General features: G+C 37.5%; 2 protein-coding genes across 8 annotated transcripts in view; both read right to left on the bottom strand.

Moving 5' to 3' along the window:
* Window positions 1–88: 88 nt before the first annotated feature.
* LOC143715408 (uncharacterized) lies at window positions 89–16849 on the bottom strand. Of its 6 annotated transcripts, XM_077207175.1 has the most exons (4): window positions 13870–16849; window positions 13453–13558; window positions 1783–2031; window positions 89–1514 (listed from the first exon to the last, which is right to left on the bottom strand). In XM_077207175.1, exons 3-4 carry the CDS (start codon window positions 1865–1867, stop codon window positions 412–414), a joined length of 1188 nt encoding a protein of 395 aa, XP_077063290.1. In that variant the 5' UTR covers window positions 1868–2031; window positions 13453–13558; window positions 13870–16849; the 3' UTR covers window positions 89–411. The 6 variants fall into 6 exon arrangements, with proteins under 6 accessions (XP_077063290.1, XP_077063288.1, XP_077063287.1 ...); XM_077207173.1 differs by lacking the exons at window positions 13453–13558; window positions 13870–16849 and adding an exon at window positions 9076–10520; XM_077207172.1 differs by lacking the exons at window positions 13453–13558; window positions 13870–16849 and adding an exon at window positions 10171–10520.
* Window positions 16515–22040, bottom strand: part of LOC143715415 (uncharacterized) — a 23317-nt gene continuing 17791 nt past the window's right edge. For both annotated transcript variants that reach the window (XM_077207191.1, XM_077207190.1), the window contains exons 3-4: window positions 19870–20118; window positions 16515–19603 (exon numbers count right to left, since the gene is read on the bottom strand). In XM_077207191.1, coding sequence (XP_077063306.1) covers window positions 18558–19603; window positions 19870–19954 — 1131 coding nt within the window. In that variant the 5' untranslated portion in view covers window positions 19955–20118 and the 3' untranslated portion in view covers window positions 16515–18557. The remainder of the gene's footprint in view (window positions 19604–19869; window positions 20119–22040) is intronic.

Raw genomic sequence — 22040 nt, 5'->3', positions numbered from 1 at the left:
ATATAATCCATCCAGCGGTTTAGTCAAACATTGTCTGAAGAGACAAGGTCGCTTCATTTGATGAACAGATTGAAATTAGGCTCTTAGATTTCATCAAAAAGATCTTTATTTGTGTTTTGAAGATGAACGAAAGTCTTACAGGTTTGGACGTCATGAGGGTGAGTAATTAATGACAGAATTAATTTTTGGGTGAACTAACCCTTTTAATATTTCTAGTTAACCAATCTTTTCACCAAATTAACAAAATTAATCTAAATGATATAGTGCTTTTATGTAAACCTCCATATTTTATCTCAGTTTACTTTAATGTATTTGACAAGAAAACGAATGTTGATCACTTGAAACATTGTTTCATATGAGGGTGAAGGCTTGATAAATGTTTAAACTTTTCTCACAGTATTATGTACAGTATTATGGCTTTTCTCCAGTATGAATTCGCTCGTGTGATTTCAGGTATCCAGAAAGAGCAAAGCTCTTGTCACAAACTGAGCACTTGTAAGGTTTTTCTCCAGTATGAGTTCTTTGGTGCCGTTTCAAATGGTCAGCTCTAGTAAAGCTCTTCCCACATTTAAAGCACACATTATCTTTCACTCCATCATGTGTTTTCTGGTGCAGTTTAAAACCTTTCAGCCGTGAAAAACTCTTTCCACAGAGAGAACACACATAAGGCTTCTCATTTGAATGAACAATCAGGTGACTTTTCAGATGTTTTGGCGAAATGAACTTTGTTCCACACTGATCACACTTAAATGACTTTTCCCCAGAGTGAACGTGCAGATGATCTTTTAAACTTTTTGCATCTTTGAACCTCTTTTCACACTGAGTACAGTGGTACGGCTTTTCTTCACTATGAACTCGCTTATGTAGTTTCAGGTATCCAGACCGAGCAAAACTCTTGTCACAAGATGAGCACTTGTAAGGTTTTTCTCCAGTATGCATCCTTTGGTGCTGTTTCAGATGACTAGATATTGCAAAGCTCTTTCCACAGTAATAACACACATGATCTTTCACTTCATTATGTGTTTTCTGGTGCTGTTTAAAACTGTTCAGTCGTGAAAAATTCTTTCCACAGAGAGAACACACATAAGGCCTCTCATCTGAATGAACTATCAGGTGTTGCGAAAGATTTGATGACGAATTAAAACCTTTACCACACTGATCACAGTTAAATGGTTTTTCACCAGAGTGAATGTGCAGATGAACACTGAGACCTGTTGCTTGAGAAAAACTCTTTCCACAATGAGTGCATGTATAAAATTTCTCTCCAGTGTGAATTCTCATGTGTGTCTTATGGTTTCCTTTTTGTCTGAAACTCTTTCCACACTGTGAGCATGTATACGGTTTCTCTCCAGTGTGTATTCTTACGTGTTTTTTAAGGTCTCCTTTATTTTGGAAACCCTTTCCACACTGTGAGCAGGAGTGCAGCTTTTTGGCTTTTGTTCCTTGAGTTTTGAAGTCGCAGTGTTTCTTCATGTCATATAGTTTCTGTCTTTGCTCCATCACTTCCATCTGGTCTAAAATAAACGTATTGATCAGTTAGAATCAGTTCAATGAGGTTAAATGTGAGAATTAAAAACACTTAGCAAGCAGAAAACAAGACATCTGTCTGTATAAAGTATACAAAGAGATTTATGTGGATAACAAAGGTCAGTTCTGTCATTCTCTTGTTAAAGCGATTAAAACTTGCTTATGATCATTTAGATGCATTTCTCTATTATTTGTCATCTATTTTTCACAGCCACCAAAGCAGTCAACAATGAAGAATCAAGAATGGACACCAACCTATTTGTTCCTCAATATCTTCATCTTTTATTCTGGATGGTTCTGGATCACTCATGTCTTCAATCTCCTCTTTAATAAACTCCATCTTTAACAGTCACACAGATTTCAGCTGCTACTCCTGGAGTTTGTCCTTCTCTTGTAGGATGATGGGAATATTCCCAGTATTTATTGGTGAATTGATGTGGGAGGGGCTTCACTGCAGGTGTGAACTGTGATCACTGTGTGATACTGACGCCCACAGGACCAGATCTGGAAAAATCAAAGATAAGTTACTGAATTTATACTGGATTGCATTAAAGGTGCAGTGTGTGACTTTTAGCGATATCTAGCGGTTCGGTTGCGAGTTTACACTAAGGGCTCAGCCCACTGCTCACCCCTCCCTTTCGAAGAAGCTACCGTGTCTCAAACGGGACAAACATCGTCGTCTGAGACGGCAGAGAATAGCCAGAGTAAACCAAGTTTCTGTACCACAGTCCATTGTAAACCACATCATGGATAAAGTTTACAAAGCCATAGTCAGGTGAGGATCAACGGTCAAGTCAAGTCAAGTCAAATATATTTATATAGCGCTTTTCACAATACAGATTGTATCAAAGCTGCTTCACAGTATCAATCAAAACAACTTAACAATGTTTGTTTATTACTGGAAAAAAGACATCCTAGTTTGGTAGAGCTGATCAATGGTATGATTGGTTAATTAATTTGAATATCCCCAACTGAGCAAGCCAAAGGCAACAGTGGCAAGGAACCGAAAAAACTCCATCCAGTGACCTAATGGCGTCCTAACACCCCATCGGATGACCCAATGGAGAAAAAAAAACCTTGGGAGAACCCAGGCTCAGTCGGGGGCCAGTTCTCCTCTGGCGTTTATGAACTAGAGGCCGAATTTACTGTAACTGTAAGATAAAAAATTTATATGAATGCCTGGCTAAATAGATGCGTCTTCAGTCTAGTTTTAAACTGGGAGAGAGAGTCTGAGCTACGAACAATATCAGGAAGGCTATTCCAGAGCTTCGGAGCTAAATGTGAAAATGCTCTGCCTCCTTTGGTGGATCTGGATATCCTAGGAATGACCCGAAGCCTCGAATCTAGTGATCTTAAAGAGCGCGATGGATTGTAAGGCGATAGAAGATCCGTTAAATAGACTGGAGCTAAACCATTTAGAGCTTTATAAGTCAAAAGCAATACCTTGTATTTAATACGGAACTTTATAGGTAACCAATGAAGTGATGATAAAATCGGTGTTATATGATCATATTTTCTTGATCTAGTAAGAACTCTAGCGGCTGCATTTTGGACTAACTGTAGCTTGTTTATTGAAGATGCAGGACAACCAGCTAATAAAGCATTACAGTAATCTAGTCTTGAGGTCATGAATGCATGAACTAACTTTTCTGCATCAGAGACTGATAGCATATTACGTAGCTTAGCAATGTTTCTAAGGTGGAAAAAGGCTGTTTTTGTAACATATGAAATATGCTTTTCAAAAGACAGGTTGCGGTCTAGTATAACACCAAGGTCTTTTACTGTAGCGGATAAAGTAACAGGGCATCCTACTATGTTAAAGTCGTGCTGTGAAGGGTTTTGTGGACGGTTTTTAGAACCGATAAGTATTACCTCTGTCTTGTCTGGATTTAATAAAAGAAAATTACGCGTCAACCAATCTTTTATATCATTAACACAATCTGTCAATTTGGATAATTTAGCGTATTCATCTGGCCGTGATGAAATATATATTTGAGTGTCATTAGCATAACAATGGAAACTAATTCCATGTTTCCTTAGAATATTACCAAGTGGCAGCATATATATTGAGAATAATAAAGGGCCTAACACAGATCCCTGCGGCACTCCATAGTTTGCCGAAGTTATAATCGATTTTTCTCCATTTAAGTAGACGAAATGGTAGCGGTCAGATAAGTATGACCTGAACCAGCTTAATGCTTGTCGTTGAACACCAGTGTAATTTTGTAGTCGATCTAAGAGTATTGTGTGATCTATAGTATCGAACGCAGCACTAAGATCAAGTAAAACTAGTACTGAGATACAGCCTTGGTCCGAAGCTAAAAGTAAATCATTTGTGATTCTAACAAGCGCAGTTTCAGTGCTATGATGTGGCCTGAATCCAGACTGAAACTTTTCATAGATGTCGTTTTCTTGCAAGAAAGAGCCGAGTTGAGCGGACACAACTTTTTCTAATATTTTTGACATAAATGGAAGATTTGAAATGGGTCTATAATTTGCTAGGTTATTTGGATCTAATTGTGGTTTCTTAATAAGAGGTTTTATAACTGCCAGCTTGAACGTTCTTGGAACATGACCTAAAGATAAAGATGAGTTAATAATATTGAGAAGAGGCTCTTCCACTATAGGTAACACTTCTTTCAGTAGTTCAGTTGGTATAGGATCTAATAAACATGTTGTTGTTTTAGATGAAGTGATAAGTTTATTTAACTCTTTTTGTTCTATGGTTGTAAAGCATTGTAATTGTTCTTGCGGGGTGATAATTGCGGCTGAATTATAAGGCGCGAGCAGAGATCGAACGTTTACGATTTTGATTCTGATGCTTTCAATTTTCTCGGTGAAGAAGTTCATGAAATCATTACTACTAAACTGTAACAAGGTATTTTGTTCAGACGACGTCTGTTTATTTGTTAGTCTAGCCACGGTATTAAATAAAAACCTTGGATTATTTCGGTTGTTTTCTATTAATTTGGTGAGGTGCTCCGCCCTGGCCGTTTTAAGGGCCTTTTTATAACGTGACATGCTGTCTTTCACGCGATTCTAAAGACCTCTAAATTAGTTTTTTTTCCATTTACGCTCTAAATTAGGGGTTTCTCTCTTTAAAACATACGTAGTATTATTGTACCATGGTGCTATACTTTTTTCTCTGACCTTTTTTAATCTAATGGGTGCAACAATATCCAATGTTCTAGAGAGAATGGAGCTCATAGTGCTAGTTAGTTCGTCTAGTTCATCTGTTTGTTTGGGTTCAGGCAGCAGCTGGGACAGATCAGATAAGCTATTTGAGAAATGATCTATGGTGGATGGACGAATTGTTTTACCTGGTCGATAACGTGGCGCAGCATGACATATTATAGCAGTGCATAATATGCAAGTTACCAAGTAGTGGTCAGTGACATCATCACTTTGCGGTACAATATCTATATCGGTTGGATCGGTTCCATATGATATAATCAGGGGTGGTAAAAGTACTCAAAAATTATACTCGAGTAAAAGTATATATACCTAAATAAAAAATGACTCCAGTAAAAGTAGAAAGTCCTCCATTCAAATATCACTTGAGTAAAAGTACAAAAGTATCCGATTTAAAACGTACTTAAGTACCGAAAGTAAAAAGTAAATATTCAAACTGTAAATATCAATAATTAAACATTGCATATCACTCCCAAAACAATTGATCTGTTTTAATTGAACAAATGATTAGATACTGCAATTAAGAATTTGTTAGATTTGCAATCAGTCAAGAGACAACGAAGCACCTTGCATCAATTCTAAACAATTTCATTAAGTTTAGTGACAGCATATTATGGTGCAATGACTGGTAGGCCATTCTTTGATACAAATTTTACAATTTCAATTAAATTATTGTGGTTTGATTCCGATCTTGATTCAATAGATTCATTTTGATAAATATTTGGTACAGTAGATGCATGTTAATTTTTAAATTAAGAAAATCTCACCTAATTCTGTAAACATAGGCTACAGAGAGCCCTGTCAGCTGGTATTATTATATGTTAAAAATACATGTGATTTTTATTATAATAACAACTTTATAATATTTTAATGATATAAGTAAAAATATAATAAATATATAGTGCACATTTAACAAAATCCTAATTTATACTAATATTACATATATTATAAAATACAAATTTTTCTAGCCAACTAACATACTATGGTCATTAAATGTTTTGTTTTTTTCCTGGGGTAAATGTAACGTTATGTGACATTGTTCTCCAGCTGTTTTATTGACCTCTATCCGCAGTTGAAAAACACTGATTTATTGATATTATGTATAAGGTATATACATTTTGGTAAGTTGTACTGTATCTTTCAACATAGGCTACCTATTATTGTTCATTTGTGTTTATTTACAATTAACTAGTAGTAAAGAGATTAACGGCACCCCATAGCAGGCGCTAGCTATCTGTCACATCACATTTAAAAGCTCCAAAACGGTATTTATTGTTTGAATTTCATAATAAAATTGACAGAATCTGAGAGCTGAGAATTTGTTCCATATCAAAAGTAACCTACTCTGTCTTGTCTGTTGGTGTCAGTGTCCTCTTTGCTTCGCTTGAGAAAATCTCTCTGCGTGAGAAAATGGATGTGTGTCGTGAGAGCGTGTGGAAAGTGTCAATTGCGTGAGTCTCACACTGAATGAGTGAGAGTTGGCAGCTCTGCAATAGACATGTTCCATAACATTAGCTGCATCAAACAGAAGATCTGCAAGATACAGTGTAAGCGGGAATCTCTGGGTCATTGCTGGGCAGAGCTGCACCTTCACCTGTTTCTGCGGTCATCTTCCACAATGGCGAACTGACTGCTATGTGAGCGTATGCTGGCAAAGAGCTTGCGCGTTCTTTTTTTCAAAATAAAACCAAGTTTTTATTGGTTTGGAAAGCCAGTGTAATAAATACTTGGAGCAGGCATGGGGAAATGTAACTGAGTAAAAAGTAAACTTTGTCTTCAATATTGTAGTGGAGTAAGAGTAAAAGTAGATGCAAATAAAAAATACTCAAGTAAAGTACAGATCCCCGAAAAAAATACTTAAGTAAAGTAACGAAGTATTTCTACTTCGTTACTTACCACCACTGGATATAATTAAATCGAGTGTATGATTAAGACGATGAGTTGGTCCGGTGACGTTTTGCTTGACCCCGAAGGAGTTTAATAAATCTGTAAACGCAACCCCTAACGCCTCATTTAAATTATCTACATGTATGTTAAAATCTCCAACAATTAATGCTTTATCGACGTTGACCAAAAGATCTGATAGAAAGTCAGCAAACTCTTTTAGGAAATTGGCGTAAGGCCCTGGAGGTCTATATACAGTAGCCAATGCTAGAGATAATAGGGATTTTTTTCTTACATCTAAGAGCGTAACATTTAGCACAAGCACTTCAAACGAATTAAACCTATGACGAGTTTTCTGAGTAACATTAAGGGTATCTCTGTAAATTGTTGCAACACCGCCGCCACGACCGATCAGACGGGGCTCATGCTTATAACAGTATCCTGGCGGAGTAGACTCATTTAGACCGAAATAATCATTTGGTTTAAGCCAGGTTTCAGTAAGGCAAAATACATCGAAACTATTATCTGTGACCATTTCATTTACAATAACCGCCTTAGGTGTGAGCGATCTAATGTTTAGGAGACCTAGCTTTAGAAATTGTTTTTGTTCACTACTAGCGAGATTTTTTGTTTTAATAACAATTAGATTTTTTCTAGATCCCGCAGTAGATTTATTATTTGATCTTAGTAAATGAGGAATAGACATAGTTTCTATGCAATGTTCTACACTAGTATTAATATCAATTAAATTGGTGCAGTAGAGACTGTGATTTGGATTTTTGGTTACTAGTCAAACCGTATTTAACATCTTGGAGATGTTATCCGACAGAAGATCTGCCCCGATTCTACTTGGGTGTAAGCCATCAGCGCGGAAGAGCCTTGGTCGCTCCCAAAACAGATTCCAATTATTTACAAAAATCAGTTTCTGCTCATTGCACCATGACAATAACCATTCATTTAGCGCAAATAATCTACTGAACTTTTCAGTCGGTACGTAGGAAGCGGTCCAGACACAATAATCGATGTTTCAGGCGATGTGCTGCGCACCGTATCGATAAGGCTCCTGAAGTCTTTCTTCAGAACCTCCATCTGTCGCAGCCTAATGTCGTTAGCTCCCACGTGCAGCACAATAGCTCCGACGCGCTCGTCACCGTTCAAGATCTCAGTTACCCACGCAGTGATATCGAGAACACGAGCACCAGGAAAGCAGTGACTGTGCACCTTACTTTTACCTAACGTAGCGTGGACGTGTCGGACGGTGGAATCGCCGATGATCACAGCATCGCGTTCCGTTTCACGAAGAGGGGAGAATCGGTTCTGAGTGGAGATCTCGAAAACCGGGAGGGGCGAAAAGATTCTTGTCCTGGCTCGCGGCTTCCGCGGAACCACCCAGGCTTCGTGGTGGTGTGTTGGAGCCGGAGTGAATGAAACCATGGCTGATCGTGACCTGGACGCTCGGGACCAATGCTGAGAAACGCACGGAGTAGACGAGGTCAGCGTCAGCGGGTTACTAACGTTAATCACTGATCCGTGTGCATCAGCGCGTGATGTTTCAAGAGCTAAACGCCGGTCTCTCAGCTCAGCTTGTCTCTCTAGAAGGTCACGGATCTGCTTTTCTACAGCTTTTAATTCAGACTGCACCGCGAGCAATTCAGATTTGTTCTCATCTGCACCAAAAGGTAGATAACATACACCTGATATATTCGCCATTTTAACAGATGGACAGTAAGTTAGCAATGATGCAACCAGTGATGCTATTAATATTTATACTAATTTATGACTCAAGTCTTGGGTAAAAACCGTCTTTTTAGTGGTAAGGATGTAATGTAGACGCACGATAGACGGGAAAACAAACAAACTCACATCAGGCAACGAGGCTGACAAAAATTTATTATATATTAAGGGTCTTAATATATAATATAATAATAGTAATTAGTTGATTGTCTCACGAACGTAACCAGCACATTTCTCCCCACATAGCAAACCCATAATACAGGGAGGGAGAAGAACCACATGAAACTATCCAACTATATATTTTTTCTAACAGGGTAGTAAAGGTTTAGCTGGCTAAATATGAGCTGGTACTGTGGCTGAGCTGGTTAAAGCGTAAAGCCTTGTTTAAACTCAACGCGTCCGCCTGAGCCCAAAGGTGCGTGCGGCAAAAATGACGTGATTGTAACAGCGCGCACGCCTCGCATCCCCTAGACACCATTTACTACACACAATAGGCTTTTTTTCTCTGATTTTGGAAACTCGGTCGACTTAAAATGCTTCCAAGATCGACGGGTTGGTGATTCCTGTAACTGTTTTACGATCAATGACAAGAGTACTGATCAGCTGTCTCACGAACGTAACCAGCACATTTATCCCCACATAGCAAAGCCATAACACGGCGACGGATAAGAATTAAGTTACATGAAACAATTCAACTGCATATTTTACACCACTGACAAGGGAAAAGTCACTACTCACGGTGTTTATGGCTAGCTTCTAGCTTTCTGCGGCTTCTCTTTCAAGGTAGTGACGAAACGCGCTCTGTAGCGCTGTTTGTTTGCTGTCGGCTACGGTAGAAACATGACGTCACAATATGTCGACCTTCATAGAAGGGGATTCCCGCGCCTATGTAGATATAAATGCCTCATTCTAAGGTAATAAAAACATTGCGGTTTATTAAGTAAGTTCTTTATACACCACTGAACACATAGTTATGGATGTCATATTGCATTTCTGTTCATAGATACTCAAAATTTTTACACATTGCACCTTTAACAGAAAAAACATATGGTGTCTTTGTTTTAGTTCAAATATAGAGCATTTTGATGGTTACATTTTAGTAGCATATGAAACAACTGTAGTTTGATCATTTTTATGTAACCCAGGATATAATAAGGATGAAACAGGACACAGGTTCTATTATTCAATTAATATCTAAACTAATCAGAAATCTAACATAAGACGACAGAAATCAACCATCGATTAAGGGACTGAAAATGATGGCACAAAAGGAAATAATCTAACACTTGACAATCAAAATGTGGCTAACAAGTACTATACATGATTATGATCATTGAAATGTATTCCAGAATAATATATCATATATTGCTCATTATTTAATTTAATTTATCATATATTTCCATTAACAGTTGAACTAAAGCTTTCTTATTTGGTGAATTGTTGTGAGGGACACCAGATCTGCCAAATTCGAGGTTACTGAGTTTATACTGAAATACTGTAATAATTACATTTAAATTAAATGACCATGTGTGCTTGATTTAAGAAATATAGATAATTTTGATATGGGTTAAGTAGCATTTAAAATGGCTCTATATGAAGGTTGTTCATTTTTATGTGACTCCAGATTTTATAAGGATGAAACAAGTCAAATGTTAAATTATTTAGATTATTAAATATATCAATTAAACAGGAATCTAATAAAGATAACAGAAAACATACACAATAGTCCTATTTACAGACTGAATAGAGGCTGATCATAAGTAACTAACGATTTAATATGTAGGCTACATTACCCTACAAATACATTTAGGCAACACAAATATCAATTCTTACATGATAATATAACATCTCTGACCTGCAGACTGGAAATATACGACATCCGGAGAAAATACGCTCGCGCTTTCTCTCTCTTTTATTGCATTAACAAGAACATTAACATAACATACACTTACAGGGAATCACAACGCGTTCGACTGTTACATTCATAATAGCGTCAAAGGAAACAACAAAAAGAAAACGAGAGAGAGAGAAGAAAGAAAATAAAACTATAGAGGAGAAAAAACAAAACAAAACTATTAGATAGGCTCTCGCTCCTCTCTCTTCTGCGCATGCTCACTGCGCGGTGTCATATTTCTTAAAGGGGCCGCATTCAGTAATCACATCTCCGCACTGTTATGGACCAAATCAATGATTATAAATTATAATGTAGGCCTATATGTATATATATTATAATTTATAATAATTAATAATACACAGTAATAATACATATAATATATGGATTCAACAATAGATTCACCTTTACTCGATTACAGTTACAGTTTTTCTATACGTCTCCCTTATTATGTTATTGCAGCCTAATGGTCTTCTTTTGAAAACATAGATATACAGCAGTGGCGAGGCCAGAAACTTTAAAGTGAGTGGATCTTGCTGAATTAAGTTGGACCTCAATGTAAAATGTGATTTATTGTCAGCCAACAGTTTAATGAAAATAACAAAATCCATTTATAAATAAAATAGCTAGTGAACAGAATATGACCAAAACACAAAGGTGAATAATCATAGGAGGTGTGTGTGTGTAAGGCTGGACAAGAGTTATCACTCAAACCACTGCCTGCTGAAGCTTTTGATTGCTGTTAGAGAGAAAAACTGCCCATAACTGCTGGTCTAGGATCAGTTTTCTCCATAATAATAGCATATTGGCATAATATAATAATAATAATAGCATAATAGCACCTGTTGACACTAATGACCTCACCATAATTAATGAGGTGAAAACAGGGAACTAGACCTTATTCAGAGCAGCGCCATGCATTTTAAATGCAATCCACTGAAAAAAGCTACATGAAACTCCTAGATTACTGTAAGGGGATAATACAGTTAAAGACCCAGAACCAGATATGATGAATGAAGAGCTGGAGTAAATACAGTCAAATGAAGAAACGTTACTGAAGATAGTTTGTAATTTCATCAGGCAGAAGGAGTTTGTACGCTGCTCTGTTACAGTTTCAAAAATCACAGCAAATATACCCTTCACAAAGGTCTAAGCTACATCCGTGCTCAGGTTGAATGATTCTCATTGGCTAAGAAATAGATACACATAGTAAATTTCCACACAGATAGACTGAAGCATTTCTCCATCGATTATGCAGCTGACACTCGGACCCTGAATGTAGGCACGTCGTGACCTTCCAAGTCTCAGACCTGCGTTACTGGGCACCAACATGTAGAACAGTACTTCTCAAAGTCCGAACTACGGTCCGGATCCGGACCCTGAGATAATTCAATCCTGACCCGCCTCCATTTTGTATTTCAAGAGCACTAATTGTGTGTAAGGGATAAAAAGTGTGGATTTCCTACTTTGATAAACGCATGTTAATCATTTTTTTATTTTTTTATGTATTTTTTGAGATGGTCCAAAATTAAAACGAAGGCGAGATATTTAAAGTTTTCCTCCGTGATTTAGTTACCATGACATCCAGTGAGCGTACGACTTTTGACGTAATCAGGCGTGAAGCGACACTTCACCGCAGTAAGGGTTTGAATGGGTGTGGAAGATGTCATTGTCCAGGAAAAGAAAAGTTGACGAAGAAAATAGAGTTTTCAAAGATGATTGGACAGAGAGGTATGCGTTCACAGATAACCCAAGTCTCCCAGAAGTTCCAGGAGTCTCCCGCATATTGATAGCGGCTCCCTGATGCCCGCAAATTAGTTCCAATCTCCCGGAATCTAGAGCTCGCGAGCTCCAAACCGTGTAGCGCGCACACGGCAGACAGGGAGAGAGCGAGAGACCTTATGTGTGTGTTCAAATGTGCGTGTGTGCCTTATGAAGCGAATGTAAGCCCCCCCCCCCCCCCACCCCCTCCCTCGGACCTAGTTTCGAACCTTTGAGATTGATGAAAATTCAGATTTGGACCTTTGAATATAGACTTTGAGAACCCCTGATGTAGAAGAAAACAAGTCTGTCAATCTCAAATAATGCCAAATATTGCTTAACCTGTAACCAAGAATACTAACACACACACATACACACAGCTTTTTCAAGGTTGGATTTGTAATTTCTCTACACTCTCAGAAATAAAGGTACACAATGGTACAAATAATGTTCCTCAAAGAACAGTTTTAAACCTTTTCGATAATAGTACCTTTAATGGTACATGAAAGACCTCTGATGATATGATTTGATACCTTTTTAAGGTACAATTGAACTTAAGGTACATAATTGTTCTCACATCAAGGGTACAGTGATAGGCCAAACTACTGTTTAATTCGTGATTGGTTGCTGTGTTGAGTATTTGGCATAGCAACATAGCGTCTGCATGGCATAGCGTCTGCTGATTGGTCGAAATCGCTTCAGCCGTTATGCAATTTTCCGCAATTAACAGCGGGCAGCAGGCTACAGGACTGCGTGTTTTATTTTAAATATCAAACTTGAAGACAAAATTAAAAGGTGAGTTCTGATCATTTATGTTTATATTTAGTTCACAAGTCGAAACTGTAAATGTTTCAGCCACTTAACGTAAATGTAGCGAGTTAAATTAACTTTGCACCAAATGCTTTTAGCCATTTGACTTGTATAACGTTTTTAATGCAAGTAATGACTAGTATTAAGTCATCGCGTGTAAATTACACTTGTTTGAGTTCGCAGATGCTGACACTGCTAATTGCCTCCATCCTCCCCACCTCCACCAAGATGGTCCCTTCCCATACCTCCGGGGGGTCGGCTGCGCCCCTGCTTTTCTCAGGCTGGAAATACAGTTTCCGCTACCCTCGGATTGCGCGCTAAGGACGGGGCCTACGCCAAACAACTGTATAAATATTTGCCTGCTGGGCTGTTAATAAATATATGCTTTGTTATATCATTCTAAGTCCCGAGTCTTTCTGGTAGAATTAAAGCTTCAATCTTTTACAATACATTCGTGTAGCTAAGATTTCCAGGGAATGGACAACTTAATAAAAATGAATAAAATAAATTAAACTTAAATACAATGTAAGTTGCTTTGGATAAAAGTGTCTGCCAAATGCATGAATGTCTGCCAAATGCATGAATGAATGTAACTTCAAAAAAAATGTATACATATATATACAGTATATATATATATATATATATTGGTTTACCTAATTCTGCATTCGACAAAATGGACAGCTAATGCTGAAGAGGAGTCTGTTAGCTGTTGTAACTGGATGATGATTCTGCCCTTCATAGTCAGCATCCATGTTTTTGCTTAGAGAACAGACAAAGTCACAGCAGCCTTTTAGTGTTATAATAGTTTACAGAAAAAAAAACACAATAACAGAACTTATTACTAACAACAATGACATGGGGGGTGGAAATTAGGTAAGATATGATGTTTTATGTTGTTTATAGTTTTTAATAAATTAAACAACATTTAATATATTAGTTAGCAAAACTTTGCTATATTGATAATGGTATATTGCTAACCCTTTCCGCCTCCTCAAAATAAAGAACAGAAACTGATGGATGATTGTTTAAAAGCACTTTAACGCTAATTTAGTTGTTGTCATCTTACTCACCTGTAGATGTCATTACCGTTACGACGGCAATCACAAGAAAAGACTCCAAAATACACCTCAGACATTGCAGACGACATGATTCAGACCAGAAACTTGAAAATAAAAAGATGAAATTAACAATGGTGTTGCTTAAAGGGTTAGTTTACTCAAAATTGTAAATTCTGTCACCATTTACTCACCTTCAACCTGTTCATAACCTGTATTAATTTATTCATTGTGCTGTATATAAAAGAAGATATTTTAAAGAACATGAGTAACCAGTTTCTGATCCCCATTGACATCCATAGTATTTTTTTTCTAAAAAAATATTTTTTCTTTTGTTTTACATAAAATAGAAATAGTTTTGTTTTACATAAAATAGAAATAACCAAATAGGTTAATATATTAACCTATTTGGTGAGTTACCGGTACATCTTTTGTTCATGCATTAACTGCCACTTCATACAGTCATAACAAAACTTAAAAAGAAATCTCTCTTGCCATTGGTCAGTTTTTCACGGGCCACCAACCAACGGGAAAGTCAACCCTAACCCTAACCCTAAAAGTGCAAAGGTCAACCCTGGAAATAGTTGAAAATGTGTTAGGAAAAAGTGCGAAATGTGTGGTAAATGGATTTACAGTAGAGAAGAATTACAGTAGTGACCATAAATTTTCCCATAATCCGTTGCTCTTTACAGTAACATACTGTATACACATTTTATGTATGTATGTATGTATGTATTGACCAGTGGTGGAGGTATTACTGAATCTCAGTACTTTAAGGTGGGGTATGTGATTCTCTTTTTTGTCCATTTTTTCAAAATAACTTGAAATCCTATTCCTAACCAGCCCGTTCTCATGCTTTGGCGTCATACATGTGACGCTTTGTATATTTCGTTGAAATCTTACGCACATGGCATCCTTTAGCATCAATATGAGACGCAGAACCCAGGGCGTCATACAGGTGACGCTCGTCTAAATCCAACGCACATGGCATCGTTTAGCGTGAATATGAGACGCAGATCCCAAGGCGTCATAACCGTACCCTACCCCAGACCTAAACCTACCCATAACAGTGCGTGTTATATTGACGCTAAAGGATTCCATGTGCGTCAGATTTCGACGAAATGTCATATGGCGTCACCTATATGACGCCAAAGGATGAGAATGCGTTGTCCTAACCCACTTACAGCCACTGAGTTAGAAGTACTGAAATGAAAATTAAGCAATTCAATCATCTGTGGAATTGGGCAGGACTCGAAAAACTCCAGCCAATCATTTCCAAGACCACCTAGACTCATTGGACAGTAATTTCGTCAATCAAACGGTCGTACCGAACCCCCCCCCCCCTGCCCCCAGCGCGCGTGACCCCCTTCGTGCGCATACTCAAAGCTCGTGACGCATGCGCATCTCGTCAGTAAAGCCGGTTCCATGATTAGTAGTAAATCGTCATTACAATCTCTCGCACATCTGAGTTTTCGCTCCTGCATGATTGTGCGTCCATGTTCTTCGAATAAGTGGAGTCAGGGCCAGCGTTGGAGGAAAGAAGGTAGGACCGTTTGAATTGTGTATTTTCAAAATCTGCAGGTCGTTTTCCAAATCATTTACCCCACCTTTAAGTAAAAGTACAAATAACCAGTGACACATTTACTTTACTAAAAGTAAAAGTAGGCTACCACAATGAATCACTACCGGACCGGACATCACTAATATCTATGGCAACCAAACTTGGTGAGACAAAGTGGAACGGGCGGACGGTCAGGAAAGACGTTTTGGCAGGGGGAAAACTGATCAGAAGATGTAACGAAAATGTAATGGAACATTGTAGAAATGTAGTGGAGTAGAAATATAATAATTTATGTAAAATGTAACGAAGTAAAAGTAAAAAGTATGCACTATTGATTCTACTTAAGTAAAGTACAGATACGTGAAAAATGTACTTAAGTAAAGTAACAAAGTATTTGTAGGCCTACTTCGTTACATTCCACCACTGGTATTGACAAACGAGTCCATAATTTATTTCTAGAAGCCGAGCTAAATGAGCAACCACTGTTACTGCACCTCTCAGATATATTTCATACAGACGTTTAAAGAATACATGAAAGAACATTTTCGATAATCACACTCATATAATATATAGGAAAAATATTGATCATTCTTTAATTACTTGATTGTAAACCATATGTAAATCACTCATCAAATCACAAAGATATAGATAAAAGGATATAGATATACTAAAGAGACAAGGGATTCCAGATTTTACCCTTCAAAGCAATGGTGTTGTTGGCTTATGAATTTGTACATGATTAGTCTTAAAGCATATTAAAAACACCATATAAACTACATTAAAATTTTTATTTTCACCACAGGAGGACTATAAGAGTTTCTTAAAATGGAAGTTATTTTAAGGTTTAAAATTCTTTCCACACTGATGACATGTGAAAGAGCTTCTGGCCTCTGTTCTAGTTGGATGTTTTGAGACATTTTTATGGTTTTTTAAATACTTACCTTTTTTTTCTCCAGTTATGAAGACCTGATCATTTGATTGACAATAATACTGTACATCCCAAACATATCTATCACATTAATGTGATAAAAAATCATTTATATGATTAAAACTATATAACTGTGTTCTGTGTTCATTAAATAGATCAAACAAGACAAGATGTTGTTTCTATTTTATTTCTCATAATGACATGTATTATCAGAACAATTTAGTACACTTAGTAAATATGAAAATGACATTAAATCTAATTCTAGAAAGAACTAATTAGCACACAATTCACCCCAACAGAAAATAAAAAAAACATCTTTATTTACACTGTAAGACCGTGTCCTAACCAGACGTGATGCGATAAGATTTCAGCAACAAATAATTTGTCTGTCCACACTAGACGCGACTGTGAGATGTGTCAAAATCAATCAAAACCCACAGCCAATCAGAACAGCGTAGGGGCGGAGTATGGCGGCACCTGATAGTAATCTTGACGGCAATCGCAAGAAAATGTATAAGGCTACATAATCAAATTCACAAATATTACACCAAAACATTATTCAAATACATAGGCTACTGAGTTACTAAAACAATCTTTGTCAAATTATACACTTGTTTGTTCACTGTTTGAACGTTCTTGTTTCCATTTGTTTAATTTCAAGAAAAATTTTTTTTTAAATAAAATCGTCGTGTGTCGCCTTTGCGGCTGGTTAGGACAAAAACTCTGATTAAAATGAAAAATATACCTTTTATCGTGCGTCGCATGTAGTTAGGACATGGTTTAAGTTATTGACAGCTGAGTGGAAAAACTCCATATTTTATATCACAGTATTTACTATTTGACATGAAAACAAATGTCACTCACAACATTTTTTAAAATGAGTTTGAAGGCTGGATAAACATGTAAAGCTCTTCTAACACTGAGGATAGATATACGGCTTCTCTTCAGTATGAACCATAGACTGTAAAAACAATATGGACGTAGTGTCCGTGACGTCACCCGTAGGTTTCTGAAGAGCGTTTTTGAAGCCTAAAGTGGGCGGGGCCAACTGTCGCCATCTTGGCAGCGCGTCATCTCTCGTCACTCCCGGATAAAAGTAAATGGGCAAAGAGGCGGGACGTGGGTGGAGCTGAGGTGCTAATGCTATGCTACTGGCCTCACGCTAAAGTGACAGCTGAATGTAGAAGTAAAGCCAATAGTTAAAGTTCATGTTTTTGCCCTTCGAAATACTATAATAATTAAAATACGTAACTAAAAGTGAGACTATGTGTATCGTGATGCATCATTATTCTGCTAGTTAAAAATGTATTATCATGCAGTAACTTACAATATTTCTCTGAGCTTGTGCGTTTGACAGTGTTTGACAGTGATTCATGCACATGCATGTCAGTCAGCGCGGCATCGCACGTCAATTTCGTAAAGAGCTTTATTCAGTTCAGTCGATTTTAAAATCTGATTTTGGGCGCCTCTCAATTTCTCAAATGGGTTAAACCAAAAATATTACCTCAGAAATTCAAGTAAATGCAATAGAAATCCGCGCTCATTCAAGGGCGTGCATCTATTGCATGGACGGAGAGAAAGGTCTGGCACCTGCAGGATTTCATATCACGGTACTTTTTAACACTTAAAAGTTAAATAAGCATATCTGTTCCGTGAGAGCAACGGTACCGCATAACGAGTGTAGCCTGTATACTCCAAAAAGCAACGAAATGGTCAGACATCCATTAGTGCATGAGAGGAAAACAACTGGAAATACAGCGCTGGTTGTTCTCTCCATACTCGACAACGACGGAGTAAAGGTATAATGCGTGTATTAAATTGTATGAAATAATCCCGAAAAAAGCACAAACACTGCAGAGATGGCAAGTACAGCAGCTGCTGGTATTAGCTGAGGGTGACGTTAACAGATAGACAAACGTCGGCTTGCAGTTACAGCAGCCTCAATCCACCAGTCACTCAAGTGGCCACGCCCTTAATTATGCAGAACTTTAAGGCTTCATATAATTTAAACGGATGAGTTGTAAAAAAATTCACCCCCCTCACAGTTGTAACGAAGGGGAAAATTAGCTATATGGACCAAAACCACTTTTTGCTCCAGGCTGTAAACACATTTTTTTCTGCTGTAAAGTTGGGGATTTTAACATGGGGGAGATACAGATTTGACTCACTTTTGCAGCCTGCCTCAAGCGGCCAGTCGATGAATTGCAGTTTAATTCACTTCCGTGTTGGTTTCAAGAGAGAGACGGGAGGTTGCCGCTTGGTATGAAGTCGCTCGTGTGATTTCCGGTGTGCAGACTGAGTGAATCTCTTGTCACAATATGAGCACTTGTAAGGTTTTTCTCCAGTATGAATTCTTTGGTGCAGTTTCAGATAGGCAGATCTAGTAAAGCTCTTCCCACAGTCACAACAGACATGATCTCTCACTCCATCATGTGTTTTCTGGTGCAGTTTAAAACTATTCAGCCATGAAAAACTCTTTGCACAGAAAGAACACACATAAGGCCTCTCATCTGAATGAACTTTCAGGTGTCGTTTTAGATGTGATGATGAATTAAAACCTTTATCACACTGATCACAGTTAAATGGTTTTTCTCCAGAGTGAAAACAGAGATGGATTTTAAAACCTGTTGCATCTCTGAAACTTTTCTCGCACTGAGTACAGTAGTACGGCTTCTCTCCAGTATGAATTCGCTCATGATATTTCAGGTTTCCAGAATGAGTGAAACTCTTGTCACAATATGAGCACTTGTAAGGTTTTTCTCCAGTATGAATTTTTTGGTGCAGTTTCAGATTGGCAGATCTAGTAAAGCTCTTCCCACAGTCACAACACACATGATCTTTCACTTCATTATGTATTTTCTGGTGCTGTTTAAAATTGTTCAGCCATAAAAAACTCTTTCCACAGAGAGAACACACATAAGGCCTCTCATCTGAATGAACTATCAGGTGTGATTTTAGATTTGATGATGAATTAAAACCTTTCCCACACTGATCACACTTGAATGTTTTTTCTCCGGAGTGAATGTGTGGATGAATTTTTAAACCTGTTGCATCTCTGAAACTCTTTCCACAATGAGTGCATGTATACAGTTTCTCTCCAGTGTGAATTCTCATTTGTTTAAGATTTCCTTTATTTTGGAAACTCTTTCCACACTGTGAGCAGGAGTGCAGATTTTTGACTTTTGTTCTTTGAGTTTTGAAGTCATAGTCTTTCTTCACGTCATTTAGTTTCTGATTTTGCTCTGTCACTTCCTTCTGGTCTAAAATAAACATAATAAGCAGTTAGAATCAATGAGGTTAAATGTGAAAATTAAAAAAACACAGCAGAAAACAAGACACCTGTCTGCTCTGTATATCAAGTATATTTGATGTGCAAAAGTCAGTTCTGCCATTCACTTGTTAATATGATGAAAACTGGGTTATGATCATTTAGAGGCATTTCTCTATCATTTATCATTCATATCCTGATTATTATTTCACAGCTCCTAAATCACTCAACAATGAAGAATTAAAAATTGACACCAACCTATTTGTTCCTCAGTATCTTCATGTTTTATTCTGGATGGTTCTGGATCACTCATGTCTTCAATCTTCACTTTAATAAACTCCATCTTTAACAGTCACACAGATTTCAGCTGCTACTCCTGGAGTTTGTCCTTCTCTTGTAGGATGATGGGAATATTCCCAGTATTTATTGGTGAATTGTTGTGGGAGGGGCTTCACTGCAGGTGTGAACTGTGATCACTGTGTGATACTGACGCCCACAGGACCAGATCTGGAAAAATCAGAGATAAGTTACTGAATTCATACTGGAATACTTTAATTAGATGTTTTCTGTCAGGAATGTGGGTATTTTGATACAAGTTTGATATTAATTGCATTTAAAACTAGGTTTGTGTAATTCTTTTCCAAAGTCTGAGAGAAATAACAGAGCCATCACGTTTAACTGAGCCGCTGAAAAACCTCTGTCTCCAAAAGTTCATTGTTTTCACCTCATTCATTATGGTGATGTTCTGTAAAGTGGAACATTAAGTACATTTCATTGGTGTCAACAGGCTGAAACAGAGTCTGAGAAAAACTCTCTGCCACCATATTATTATACTCTAACAGTAATAAACCAGTACACACCACACATTTCATATATTGGTCTTTATACATGTTAAGTCTGGAGCTGTTTAATGTTAAACTCTGTAATCTGAGAACATCTCTCACCTGTGGACTGAAAATAAAGGGCATCCGAGGAAAATATTCCACATTTGTCCTTCATTCACGACTGTTAACAGCGTCACTTTCAGCCTCAACTGGTGAAAGTTTCAGCGCTCGTCTCGTGTCTCTCTCGCTTCCTTCTTTTGCGCATTTTAAGCCCGATTAAATCGACCCAATGGAGGCATTCGATCAGCGGGGGGAGGTCTCTGCATGTTACTGTCTTTCCGCGTGTCAAAGTAATTTGATTCAATGAAATGAATTTTTTCATGTATTAACTCGTTATGTCATCTGACTCCATAAATTAAAAGGTTTTAATGATATCTGTGCATCATTAAATGTGAGCAAGTGTTTGATTATTCTTTTTAACTCTTTACTGGAAAATAATGTCAGAGTCAGTTAGAATAAAATCAAATGTTTACACTTTATTATGTCAGGTAACTGCATCACGCCAATTTCATAATCAGTTCAAATATTTCATATGTTACAAGAACAGCCTTTTTCCATTTTCCATTTCCATTTATTCATTTAGCTGACGCTTTTATCCAAAGCGACTTACAATTGCTATATTTCAGAGGTTGCACGCCTCTGGAGCAACTAGGGGTTAAGTGTCTTGCTCAGGGACACATTGGTGTCACACAGGGGATTCAAACCCGGGTCTCTCACACCAAAGGCACGTGTCTTATCCACTGCGCCATCAACAACCCCAAATGTAATAGATACAAAACATCATATGGTCTGAAATAAAGAGAGAAGATGCGAACCTTGACATTTCTAAAATAGCTACATGATTCAAAGTGTTTTGCATGCATTCAGCATCACTGGCTAATTTGAGTTACAAATTGTTGCCTCTTGTTGCATTTCAATATATAGACAGAAAACTCTTTCACATGGAAACATCTGCTAACAATGGGAATTTACATTGAGTTTACACATTTTGAGAGCAGGAGGCCATTTGCCTGGAAGACCCACCCTTCTTTGTGTACAAGTTATCTCTAAACTCTTACAAACTTTATTACCTTTTGTTTTACTTCCTTGGGAATGATACCTTTGTACCAGTCGCACTGTGACATTTCAGATGATACCAGACGTGTAATACTGTATGATAATTATTCGCATTAAACCATATAGATTCTTGGGTGAATTTTGGTTACTCCAGCACAAATGAGAAGGAATGGGGGAAGAGGGAAATAAATGTAGATTAGGATGATTCTGAGGTGAGACTTGCGTCTCGAATGGTGCACAAGAGTGAGTACAAATGTGAATTTCCTTTGTTCTCTCAGAGAGTTTCCCTCTCTTCCAGTTCTTCCAGTTTCTCCAGTCTTACAGCATCCTCAGTGCGTTTAGTGACATATTTCTTAAAGGGGCCACATATTAAAGCGAGCCTATTGACCCTTTTCACATTTCCTGGTTTCTCAGAAGCAGTTGTTGTCATAGTTGGGTAGACTTCTCAAGTGATGAATGAGAGAATACATTTAAATATATATATTTTTT

The sequence above is a fragment of the Siphateles boraxobius genome, unplaced genomic scaffold (genome assembly GCF_051911475.1).
Source record: "Siphateles boraxobius isolate OS27281-9 unplaced genomic scaffold, OSU_SipBor_1 6, whole genome shotgun sequence".
Classification (NCBI taxonomy): Eukaryota; Metazoa; Chordata; class Actinopteri; order Cypriniformes; family Leuciscidae; genus Siphateles; species Siphateles boraxobius.
The sequence above is the reverse complement of the archived record's forward strand: the minus strand, read 5'-3'. Positions and strand labels throughout refer to the sequence as shown.

What these genes read in the sequence shown, in the direction of transcription:
- LOC143715408 (XM_077207175.1), bottom strand. Translation starts at nt 1,867, where the DNA reads ATGGAGTTTATTAAAGAGGAGATTGAAGACATGAGTGATCCAGAACCA. An exon ending in AGATATTGAGGAACAAATAG is followed by an intron (nt 1,515 to 1,782) that starts GTTGGTGTCCAT and finishes CGTTTATTTTAG; the next exon opens with ACCAGATGGAAGTGATGGAG.